This window comes from Phascolarctos cinereus, unplaced genomic scaffold (genome assembly GCF_003287225.1).
Source record: "Phascolarctos cinereus isolate Bilbo 61053 unplaced genomic scaffold, phaCin_HiC Scaffold_4;HRSCAF=312, whole genome shotgun sequence".
Lineage (NCBI taxonomy): Eukaryota > Metazoa > Chordata > Mammalia > Diprotodontia > Phascolarctidae > Phascolarctos > Phascolarctos cinereus.
Genome location: NW_027555847.1, coordinates 9,834,850 through 9,847,272, shown reverse-complemented (window position 1 = coordinate 9,847,272; position 12,423 = coordinate 9,834,850). Strand labels below are relative to the sequence as shown.

Genomic DNA, 12,423 nt, shown 5'->3' with positions numbered 1-12,423 from the left:
TATCTTCCACAGACAATGGACCCACTAACTGACTTTCCTATTTCCCTTGATCTATTCATCTATAGGCACAGTGACATAAAAATGCCAGGAAGAAATGTGGCCCTGAATGAGACTGCAGTGAAAAGGAATTGCTGATTATGAAGGCAGTAAACCCAGATTGGCCAATGATATCCAGGCTTGGTGCTCATGAGTGGTATCTTGGAGAGGGCCCTTCCTCTGTGGCTGTCGCCTCACTGCTGTAACGGCTGTTAGTCAGGAAGGAGAGAGTGGGTCTAGGTATCTGTTAACCACAACCTGATCTGGGCTCTCATTTTTGTGCTGTGTGCCCTAGGGAAAAGAATTGAGAGCCCTCTCTGTCTGATGTTTACCAGATCCTAAAGCTAAATCTATAGATTTAGAACTGGAAGGGACCTCAGGGGCAATCTACTGCAACCTCTTCATTTGACAGATGAGGAAACTGAGGCTCAAGGTCACACAAGAGGCAGAAGAAGAATCCAAGCTAGGTCCTCTGATTCCAAATTCACCCCCCCCCCTTTTCCTCTGTCCCACACTTCAGATAATCCTGCAGAAACCAGGAGGCCAGAATTCTGGCTCTGGTGCTATCATTAACTTTGGGCAAGTCATTTACCTTCTGGACCTGGAGTCAGACATATATTACCCTAGGCAAGTCCCTTAACCTCTCTGAGTCTCAACACCTGAATTTGTAAAATGGAAATTTTCCACTTCTCACATGCTCTGACTTCAGGACCAAACCAAACTTTCAGATACACCACTCCTCCAGAGGAACTCAGCTCATATGTGGAGGATCAACGATTTATTTGGAATGACACAACACTGAAAAACATAATCGTTACAGATGACTTCTGGATACACAATACATTACTGATTTTTTTTAAAGGATCTGTGAAGGTGAGCTGCGTAAATATAAGGAGTGAAAGTAAATGGGAAATTTCTTTTTCATGGAGGTGTGTTTGGGGATAGGTTCTTTCCCCCATCTTTCAGCCAATCTCATACAAAAGTATACTCTTTAATGTCACATTAGTGAGAGGAAACATTTTAGGTGCTTAACCAAGACTCACACGTCCCTAGAGACAGAAGTCACTGCCATCAGATTCTTTTGCAGCTTCAAAATCACCATTCATCATCTCACTGTGAAAAGTGCATGTTCCACACACACACAGACAGTGTCTAATGCTTTGGCAATGGGGCAGCTGATTTTGCTCAGGAAACAAAACCATGTACTATAATGCCAGACAGTTTAAGAGCGATACACGTCCCCATGACACACCGAGGTAAAGAGCCAAAGGAAAGGCTGGGCACATGGCAGGGGTGCCTATGTGGCTGGATGTGGGCACAGAGGGTCAGGAATCTTAGGCTGCATTGGAGGGCTGGATGGGATTGGAGATAGATGAGATATAGAGATATGGCAGGAAAGAACATTGAAAATGTTTGCAGCAGTTAAGGTTTAAACTGTCTAGAAAGACAGAGGAGAGAGAGAGAGAGAGAGAGAGAGAGAGAGAGAGAGAGAGAGAGAGAGAGAGAGAGAGAGAGAGAGAGAGAGAGAGAGAGAGAGAGAGAGAGAGAAGGGGGAGGAGGAAGAGGAAGCAAGGGGAAGAAGGACAGGGCAGGGAAGGAGGAGGACCATGACTGCCTCACTATAGGATTATTCGTCAAACCTTCCGCAGCACAGCAGCTCAATACAATACACTTGGTGCAGAGAAATTAAGGTTCTGGTCTTGAGGAAGCTAATTTAGACTTTATGGGGTAGGGATCGAGTACAGGATTCACCATAGCTCAGAGAAAGCACAAACAAACCTGTTGTCACAAACAGAAGGACAAAGGAGGACGTGTTCCTTTGCCGCTTCGGAGGAGTTCACTTTACTTTTTAAAACGTTACTTAATTTAACTTTTTTTTCAACACATGCTCCTTGAATATGTCTCCCCCGGCTTTGCCGGCCATCAGTCTGTAAAGCGTTAGCAGCGTCGCTCCCCAAGTGGGCTCCTCGTTTTCCCGTCGGTTCGGAACGCTGCTGCCCAAGCTTCACTGTAGAACAGCTTCACCTCGCCCCGTGGAGTGTCGGGGGAGAGGGGACTAATCCAGGCGGTGGGTGAAGTTCTCTGGGAAGAGGCCCTTGTAGGCGTCCAGGTCTCTGTACTGAAGCCAGTCTGATTCCTTCACGCCTATGAGCCAGCCCGCATCCTGCAAGGGAAAGGACAAGCCTCTCAGGGTCATTGTGCTGAATGCTGGAGGGGAGGAAGAAGGAAACAGAGATCTAGATCTGGGAGGGACCCCAGAAACCAGCTAGTACCCCCCCCTTCCCTTTATTCTAAGGTTAACTAGGAGCTAGGGAGGTTCAGTAAGCTTCGAAGGCAAGGTCTCTGACTTCAGGCAGGGCTCTTTCCACCGCACATAGTGAAAGATGGTGATGCTGAGGGGGAGGGGAGAAGTTGCACGGGATGGTAGGCATTATCCAGTTCAATCTCCTCATGTTACAGAGAAACAACCCCAGAAATGTAAAGGGACTTGCCCAAGGTCACACATCAGGTATGTGGAAGAGCTGGGACTCAGCTTTTCTGATGCCAAATCCTGAGCTATTTCCATTAGAACGAACATGGGTGGGGGGAGGGGAGCAGGAGCAGGAACAGAAGGAAGAGGAGGGGGCAGAGGAAGATTCCCCAGCAAGGAAATGGTAGCTTTATATTAGCACATTAATCAAGCAAGCATTTCCAGGCTCCTTTTATGTGCCAGGTCCCGCACTAGGCTCTGGGGATGCCAAGGGAAATAAAAGCACCCCTGCTCTTGTGGAACTTGCATTCTTCTAGGAGAAAACAGCTCCTGTGCGTTTAAGTAAAGACGGCCTATCCCAAAGCCTGTTCTTATGGACTCCCAGCAAGGTAGACGGTGTAGCGTCAAACTTCACCTCTGGGCCTGGCACATAAGTAGGTGACTAATACATTCCTGCTGACTTGATTCATCATAAAGTGCTATTTCACAAACTAATTGGCTCTCTCATAAGACTGAGAGATCTATCCCCAAACAGATCATCTTTCCTTGCATTAGAAAAAAAACCCAAAAAACTCTGCCAGGTAAGGCCAAGAGAACTGCCCTGGGAATCATGGGAGCTGGGTCCTAGTTCAGGATTTTCTTGGGTGACCATGGGAAAAGCACTTAAGCTCCCTGGGCCTCAGTTTCCTCATCTGTGAAAAGAGTAGTTGGATTATAAGAGTTCTAAAATCCTCTAAATTAGCTGCCCCTATATAGAAGTAAATGACTCCAGTAACCTAGTGTTTGGAAAAACCCAAAGATCCAAGGTCTGGGGGCAAGAACTCACTATTCAACAAAAACTGCTGGGAAAATTGGAAAGCAGGCTCGCATAAATGAGGTATAGATTTCACGCCATGTACCAAGATAAGCTCAAAGTGGGTACATAAGTCAGACATGAAAGGTTATATAAGCAAATTAGAGGAGCATGCAAAAAATGGCCTGTCAGATTTATGGATAAGGGAAGAGTTTATGACCAAACAAGAGATGGAAAGGGTCACAGGAAGAAAAATGGATAATTTTGATTACATTAAATAAAAATGTTTTTGCACAAAGCCAATGTAGCCAAAATTAGAAGAAAAGCGGGAAACTAGGAAAAATGTATAGCACCTTTCTCAGAAAAAGGACTCATTTCTCAAAGAGATATGCAACTGAGGCAAATTTATGAAAAAATAAGAGCCATTCGCCAATCAATAAATGGTCAAAGAATATGAACAGGCAGTTTTCAGAAGAAGAAATTAAAGTTATCAATAGTCATATGAAAAAAAATGCTCTAAATCACTGACAATAAGAGAAATGCAAGATAAAAAAAAAACCAACTTTGAGGTACCACCTCAAACAAATTGGTTAACATGATAGAAAAGGAAATGATGGATGTTGGAGGAGATGTGGGAAAATTGGGACACTAATTCATTGTTGGTAGAGTTATCAACTGATCCAATCATTCTGGAGAGCAATCTAGAACTATGCCCATAAGCAAGTGTAGAATCATGAGATGGGATGGCTTGTTGAATAGCATTACAAGTAGGTTTGGGCCTCCTTGCATTTGGTTAGGTAAGGTTTCATAAAGAAAAAAGCTGAATGTGACCTGGGCTTATGGAGAGTATACTGTCATCCCAATAAAGCCATTTCATTAAACAAATATGCAATACTAATTAAGATAATTAATAACTTCATTACCATTTCAGGTTACACTCAAAAATAACTGCATTTCTATATAATAATGACAAAACACAAGGAGCAACAAGAGAAAGGGAAATCTCACTCCAAATAACTACGAAAGGAATAACATATCTGGGGATCAGCCTACCAAAGCACAGAAGAGATTTGGATAAATTCAATTATAAAATTTTTAATAAAGAAATAATAACTTACATAGCTAAAAAATGTTCAGTGTTCATGGCTAGGCAGTACCAACATAATAAAAATGGCAATACTACCAAAGTTTTATACTATATCGATATATACTACACTTTTATACTATATAAACCATATCACCAAAGGGATATTTTGTAGAACTTGATAAAATAATAACAAAATTCTTTTGGAAAAGCAAAAGCTCTAGAATATCAAGGAAAATTATGAAAAGAGATAATGGAGATAAAGGAGGAAGAGTACTTCCAGACTTCAAACTATATTATGAAGCAGCAGTTGTCAAAACCTTCTGGTCTTGGTTAGAAAATAGAGGTAGCTCTGTGGACCAGACCAGACAAGAGAGAGTCAGAATGAAGGGGTTGGACAGATGACCTTAATGGTCCCTTCTGCTTCTAAACTCTACAGTGGAGTATGGCTTTTTGGAAAAACTCCTGGATATGGCTTCAAAGGACTTTGAGGGGCTGAGAATGATTTAGTCTGTGGAAGATGAAAGTGAGCCTGTTAGGAGAGATTTATCTCTTGGGCAATGTTGATCCCCCATTAATCCTCAAAGGAAGGTGATCCATTTTGGGGTAGTGGAGGAGGGGATTTAATCTAAGCCTGTGCTCCACACAGCCCAAGCACATTAGAGTGAGCACACACAAAGCTTCATTCATTTGCATTCTTAGTGTTAGGGGGATATAAATAGATGCCACCCAGCAGACCAGAAATATAAGCCTTTAAACAGGTGAGTTTTGAGGAAGGGGGAAAGGAAGCATGGAGATAAAAAGACCCAATAAAATAACTGTTAATATCCTAGTTGGTGAGAAGAACAACCTTCTGGAAATTATGATGTTATCTATACAAAGGACAAATATGCGCCTTGAATAATGGATGAGTGGGGAATGCATTCTGACCACTTCTCCCAAGCATATAAAAGGTCCATTTTTCTCTTCCATGCCCATGTCGAATTCCACCAATGCTCATGGGAAGGACAAACTACAACCTAGGATACGGAAAAGGAATAACAAACAAAAGAAGGTGGCCAAGGCTAAGGATTTTTTGTAAAGGACCCAAATGAGGAAAAGTCAGGTGGCAAAGTTCCTGGGTCATTTAGTACAATTAGACACAGCTCTTTACCCATGTTATTGAATGTGTTTCTTTTAAAAGCACCCAAAACACTTTGAGAATGTTCTTTCTCTTGAATCATTCTCAAGATTTTTGAGAGCCAGGATGTTTTTGTCCATTTTCTTTGAATCCCCAGCACCCAGACCAGGATCTGGGACTCAGTTAAGGCTTCATAAATATTTTAATTGAATTATTATGATTAGAACCTGGCATAGGGACTGGTAAACAGTAGGTGCTTAATAACTGCTTATTGATTGGTTGAGTGATGCAAGGAAGCTGGCAATAGAGCACTGAACTCCCAGAGAATATTACTTTTTAAAAAATGGAATCTTGGGCTCATCTTGGAGCATCATAGCAGGGCAAATGAGTAAAGGCAGATTTTTATTAAGAAACTTTCAGGGTTATTTTGAAGTCTAAAAAGTTCACAATTCAAAATCAAAGATGTTCCTGGCCTGATGGGTGTTCACACCAAAACTGGGCTTGGGAGTTAAAATGAAGAAGAAGGGAAATTGGAATGTTTCGTCTTTGGATTCTGAGTCTCTGGTCTGAAGCCAGAATCAGACCCTAGAACATGGGACATATGGTGGGATAGGTGTGTCAAGCCAAGTCCCTTCCACCCCTCACCACTGCCCAACTCACTGCTCCTTGGAAGAAGACTGACAGAAAGAAAGACAGCAGGACAGAGAAGAGAAGAGGGGGAACAGGGATCATGAGAAGGGGACCAAACAGTGTTCTTCCTTTTTTGACCTGTCTTTGGAGACCTCAGACTGACTGGTAGGGGCTGAGACAGAAGGGGACCTGGCAGACCCTGGGAATTCTTCATGGACAATGTCTGCTTATTAGAATGTTCTATTACAGAGAAGATCCACATGGTCTGAAAGAACAGGACCCAGTAGAATGTGAGCTCCTTGAGGGCAGGGGCTATGTTTTTTTTCAAAGGATCATAAATAAATTTAAAAGTAGAAGGGACCTTCAAGGTCACCTAACCCTCTCATTTTAGAGATGAGAAAACTGAAGCCAAAGAGAGAGAATCATTGATCTGTCCAAGCTCACCCTGCTAACAAGCAGCACAGCTGGGACCTCTGCACTCTAAGTGCCTAGCACAGTGCCTTGCGCCCATCAGATACTTGAAGCATGTGTTGTTCAGTCCTTCAGTCATGTCTGACTCTTCGTGACTCCATGGGTCATAGCTTTCTAGGCCTTCTGTCCTCCACTGTCTCTCAAAGTCTGTCCAAGTTCGTGTTCATTGCTTCCATGACACTATTTAGCCAGCTCATCCTCTGCCATCCCCTTTTCCTTTTGCCTTTAATCTTGCCCAATATCAGGGTCTTTTCCAGTGAACCCCATCTTCTCATTTTGTGGCCAAAGTATTTAAGCATCAACCTCCAGTGAATAGCCTGAATTAATTTCTTTAGGTCCTGATTAATTTGATCTCTTTGCTGTAGAAGGGACTCTCAAAAGTCTCCTCCGACACCACAATTGGAAAGCATCAGTTCTGTGGCGCTCCACTTTCCTTATAGTCCAACTCTCACAGCCATACATCGCTACCGGAAAAATCCATGGCTTTAACTCTATGGACCTTTGTCAGCAAGGTGATTTCTCTGCGTTTTAGTCTGCTGTCCAGATTTGTTTTAGATTTCCTTCCAGGGAGCAAGTGTCTTTTAATTTCATGGCTACAGTCGCTGTCTGCAGGGCTCTTAGAGTCCAAGCATATAAAATCTGACACTGCTTCCATTTCTTCTCCCTCTATTTGCCAGGAAATGATTGGACCAGTTGCCAAGGTCTTAGGTTTTTTTTTTTTTAATTATTGTTAAGCTTCAAGCCAGCTTTTACACTCTCCTCTTTCACCCTCATCAAGAGGCTTCTTAATTCTTCACTTTCTGCTACCAGAGTGCTATCATCTTCATATCTGAGATTGTTGATGTTTCTCCCAGCTGCCTTAATTCTGGCATGCTTACTAATTCAAAAAGTTGAGGTCTATAATACATCAGAGACAGGCACAGGTTAGAGAACTGAGAAACCAGTTCAGAGGAAGCAAAGGGAGCTTCTGAAAAAGAGCAATTTCTAAGAGACGGGGGAGGCAATGAAAGAGGGCTGTGTCTGGAATCAGAGGATCTGGGTTCAAATCCTGGCTCCCTCACTTACTAGCCAAGTGATCTAAGCCAAATTACATCATTTCTTGGGGCCTCAGTTTCCTCAACTTTAATATGAGGGACTTGGTCTGGCTGGTGTCTGAAGTCCCTTTGGAAGCTAAGTCTATGAGTTTAGGACCCCCAGCAGTCACTTAATGCAGCAAACACAAGTCAAAACGGTCACGTATAGAATCCCAGGATTTCTAAGCAGGAAGGGTTCTCTAAGGTCAGCCAATATCTGAGCAGGCTCTTCTGTAGGATTCCTGAAATATGGCCATCCAGTCTCCACTGAAAGACTTCCCATGATGAGGCCACTCACTCCTTCCTAAGAAGTCCTTTCTACTTCTGGACAGTCTTAATGAGGAGGAAGGTCGTTCTTGTGTAGGGGAGCTGGGGCCAGGATTTCTGTCATGTCTACCCACTGTTCCCAATTCCACCCTCTGAAGCCTAGCAAGAGTAGCGTCTTCTTGGAACACAAGAAAGAGACTTTCCGAGGTCTCTCATTCAGCAGCCCACTGTCTTCCAGAGGACAAATAGATGAACTTTCCAGGACAGGGAGACATCCAATCCTTAGGTTTGGGGCCGCTAAGTGGCACAGTGGATAGAGCACCGGCCCTGGAGTCAGGAAGACCTGAGTTCAAATCTGGCCTCAAACACTTGACACTTACTAGCTGTGTGACCCTAGGCAAATCACTTAACTCCATTACCTAGCAAAAACAAAACAAAACAAAACAAAACACCACCCCATAAATAAATAAATAAATAAGAACATATCCAGGGATGGAAAAGAGCTGTAACCACAGAAGAAGGATTGGAAAACTGGAAAAAGGCACCAAGGTGTCCAGCCCCAGGCTTTACCTGCTCAGCCTCTGCTTCTGCTGGGATCACCAGGACCACATCACCCCTCTTCAGGTTAAGCTCATCAGAATTAGCTGCCTCAAAATCATGTAGTGCTTCCACCTGAAAAGATGACACAAAAAATGAGCAGGCTATCTCAGAAAGGAAAACCTGAAAAGTAAAACCAAACCCTCCTGAATGTATTCTCTGGGTCTGCGAAATCCGCAGCAACTGAAGGCTTGGCTTCCAATCCTGCCTCTGACACTTGGGAGCTGTGTGATCCTGGGCAAATCACTGAGCCTCAGTCTCTTCATTTATAAAATGGGTATAGTAATACATATAGTACCTTCTTTACTGAGTCTCTGCAATCCACATAGCTTCAAAGGGCTGTTTAAAACAAACACAGAGTTGAAGACCGTCCCACAATGAAGTGTAGTCATAGAGTAGAGAGCCAACAAAGCACTGGTCCTCAGTTGGGACAGTTTGAGTGATCAGGGTTTGTTGACTGCTTAAAGGTCACTTCAGCTTTATGGCACCATGTGCTTCATTATCAAAGCCACGTTCCTGAAAATCATCATTCAAGTCACCATCTTTCAGTCAGTGATTGCCATTATATAATCCAAGAAACCTCACCTTCATATACTAGATTAGAAGCTGCATGAGGGCAGGGGCTTTGATTTAATTCTACTCTCTTTCAATCCTAGTACATAATGAGTATTTGCAAAACAAACACCTACTTAATTTGGAGTGTTAGAGACCCTGCCTTTGAAGCCCCTGTCTGTTCTCTGGCCTCGGGCAAGCTGATTTCCGGGCTGGACTCACTTATCTCACGTGTAAGAAGAAAGGGTTCAGCTATCTGGTTAGGGAGCTAGGTGATGCAGTGGCAAGATCACTGGGATGTGAATTCAAACCCTGCCTCCAGATACTATTTAGCTTTGTAGCCCTCGGCAAGACAGCCTTACTCTCCTCATCTGTAAAATGAAAGAGTTAGACTAACGGACTCTAAGATCCTTTTAAGCTCTGGATCCTAAGATTATCTCTGAAGGCGTTCATTCCTTCATTCCTTCATTCATTCAGTTAGGCACTGTAGATTCAGAAAGACCCTGACCTCAAGAAGGTCACATTCTATAGGTAGAAATAATATGCATAGAAATGATTAAGTATAAAATATATAGGAAGAACATTTAAAATAATTTTGGGGGCAGTGTGTAAAAGAGGGCAGCTTAGCTGAGCCTTGAAGGAAGTCAGAAATTTTGAGAGACAAAAGAGGCAAGGAAGGAAGGAACCCTAGGCCCAAGGACCACCCACATCACTCCTGAGATGAGGTGGGTGGGAGCAGGTGCTGAGAACCAGGGTGATGCTCCTGTTGGCCCTGGGCCCTTAGAGGAGAAAGCTGCAAGTGGATCCCACTCAGAATGGTTGTACGTTGGGGAGGCGGCCACCCTACCTTGTAGAGGAAGCCTGGAGGGACTTGGGCAGCTTGGCTGCTGGGTGGGAGGGGAGAGGCCCCACCAGGAGCTGCAGGTTGAACACCCTGCAGTGTCTTCTGGTCGCTGGCCAGCACCGATGTCTCACTGGAATCACCCTGGACAGACATGTCTTCTCTTGTCTGTCTGACCTCTCCAGCCATCCCAAGCTCAGATTCCTGCTCATCCTCCCCCTCATGGTTGGATGCCGGCTCAATGACAACTGAGGGGATGACTTTCTCCTGAAGAAGAAAAAATACTTAGAAACTCCCAAACCTTCATTTAACTAGAAAAAAATCAGTTCAACAAACATTTATAGCAGAATCTCCAGGATTTAAGGAGGAGCCTCAGAGACCACTGATTTTACCTTTACTCTAAGCTAGAATTCCCTTGTCATTGTCCTAAAATGAGGTCTTCACCTGAAGACCTCCAGGGAGGGGGAGCCACAACCTCCAAAGAAGGTCCATTCCACTCAGGGAGAGCCACACTCACTGTGATTTTTCTTTCTTTCACAGAACTGAAATCAACCTCTACAACTTCTTATAGTTCTGCCCTAGACTAAGAAGAATAAATTCAATCCCTCTTCCAAATGATAGACTCTCAAATTCTTAATGTCAGTTATCATGGCCAGCTTAAGTCTCCCCTTCTTTTCTGAAGAAGGAAAGTAATTGGTTTAGATCGAGGGTGAGTGAAGGTAGCACCTTCCTTCCTTCCCTCCTTCCTCCCTCCCTCCCTCCCTTCCTTCCTTCCTTCCTTCCTTCCTTCCTTCCTTCCTTCCTTCCTTCCTTCCTTCCTTCCTTCCTTCCTTCCTTTCTTCCTAGTAGCTAGAGTGCTGCCTGGAGTTAGAAAGATCTGAGTTCAAAACTACCCTCAGACACTTACTAGCTCTGTGACTTTGGGCAGGTCACTTGGCCTCTGTCTCATTTTTTCATCTGTAAAATGAGGATATAACAGAACCTATCTCCCAAGGTTGTAAATGAGAAAATATTTGTTAAAAGTTTATCACAATGCCTGGCACATAGCAGGTTAAATATAAATGCTAGCTATCATCATCATCATCATCATCATCATCATCATCATCATTATTATTATTATTATTATTATTATTATTATTATTATTATTATTATTTTCATTCACTCATCCACCAAGTACTTATAAATACCTCCTATGTAGTACCAGAGAAGAGAGGCAATGTGAGCTAATGGGCAGAAAACTGATTTCAGAGACAGGAGGGCTTAGGTTCAAATTCTGGCTCTGATACATATTGGTTGAGTGACCCTGGGCAAGGTATCAGCCTCTTGGTACTCCTAGACTGCCATGGAAGACCAGAAGTTGCAGAGAAGACCCTTATCTATAGGGCTAGAAGGACTTTCTTTCCAGGAGCTCCCTATACTCCCTGAAGGTAAAAAGAATAATGACAGCAAAAAAATTAGAAACCAAGAAAACACTGAGACAGTCTCTGCCTTCCAAGAGTTGACATTTTGCTGGGAGAAAAGAGCATGTTCCCACAGCAAATTAAATATGAAAACCCTGCAGAATGCCAGAACTAGAGGTGGAAGTACCTCAGAGGACCAAACTCTGCTCACATATGAAAGGAATCTCCCTCCCAACATGCCGGGCAGTGGGCACCCAGCCTCTGCTTCCATGTGTAGGGGGCAGCCGGGGCACTTTGGGGCAGCTCTCCTACTGAGGACTGTCTAACTGATGTCCTCAATTGTTCTTTTTGCACTCTGTAGCCCATTGTTTCTCCTGCCTTCTGGTCCTAGACGGAACAGATCCCTCCTCTCATGACAGCCTTTCAAATACTCAGACATCTATCACATTCCTCTCTCTCCCCCTTCCCCTTCTCTTCTCCATGCTAAGAATTCTCAGTCCCTTTCATCAATCCTCATGTGATGTGGGCTCCAGACCTTCATCATCCAGGTGGCCCTCTTCCAGACACTCTGGCTTATCAACGTCCTTCTTTAACTATGGTGCCCAGAACTGACCACAGTGGTCCAGAAGAGGTTGGACCAGGGAAGAGTACAGTGAGAATCTCATCACTTTATTATTATAAATATTTATTCATCTAAGGCAGTCCACAATTACATTAGCTTTTTTTTTTGTTGGCTCCCATACTACTGACTCATATTGATCTTGGAGTCCACTAAAAGCCCCAGATCTTTTTCAGAACAACTATAGTACACCATGTTTCCCTTGTATTATACTTGTGAAGTTGATTTTTTTTGTATCTAAGCACAAGACTGTACAATGATCTCTACTGATTTTCAGCTCAATGCTCTAGCACATGGGTCAGCAAAATACTGTCCATGAACCAAATCTGCTCTGCTGCCTTTTTTTGGGGGGGGGGTACAATCCTTGAGCTATGAATGTTTTTTACATTTTTAAATATAATTATTTTAAAACAAAACAGGCAGCAGGCTGAAATTGGCCACAGGCCAATTGCTGACCCTTGCTCTATCC

General features: G+C 43.4%; 1 protein-coding gene across 3 annotated transcripts in view; it reads right to left on the bottom strand.

Annotated features, from left to right (window-relative positions):
- Nucleotides 1-797: 797 nt before the first annotated feature.
- AMPH (amphiphysin) overlaps nucleotides 798-12,423 on the bottom strand; it is a 224,531-nt gene continuing 212,905 nt past the window's right edge. For all 3 annotated transcript variants that reach the window (XM_020964329.2, XM_078152048.1, XM_020964330.2), the window contains 3 exons: nucleotides 9,941-10,201; nucleotides 8,515-8,616; nucleotides 798-2,200 (listed from right to left, as the gene is read on the bottom strand). In XM_020964329.2, the coding sequence (XP_020819988.1) occupies nucleotides 2,093-2,200; nucleotides 8,515-8,616; nucleotides 9,941-10,201 (471 nt within the window). In that variant the 3' untranslated portion in view covers nucleotides 798-2,092. The remainder of the gene's footprint in view (nucleotides 2,201-8,514; nucleotides 8,617-9,940; nucleotides 10,202-12,423) is intronic.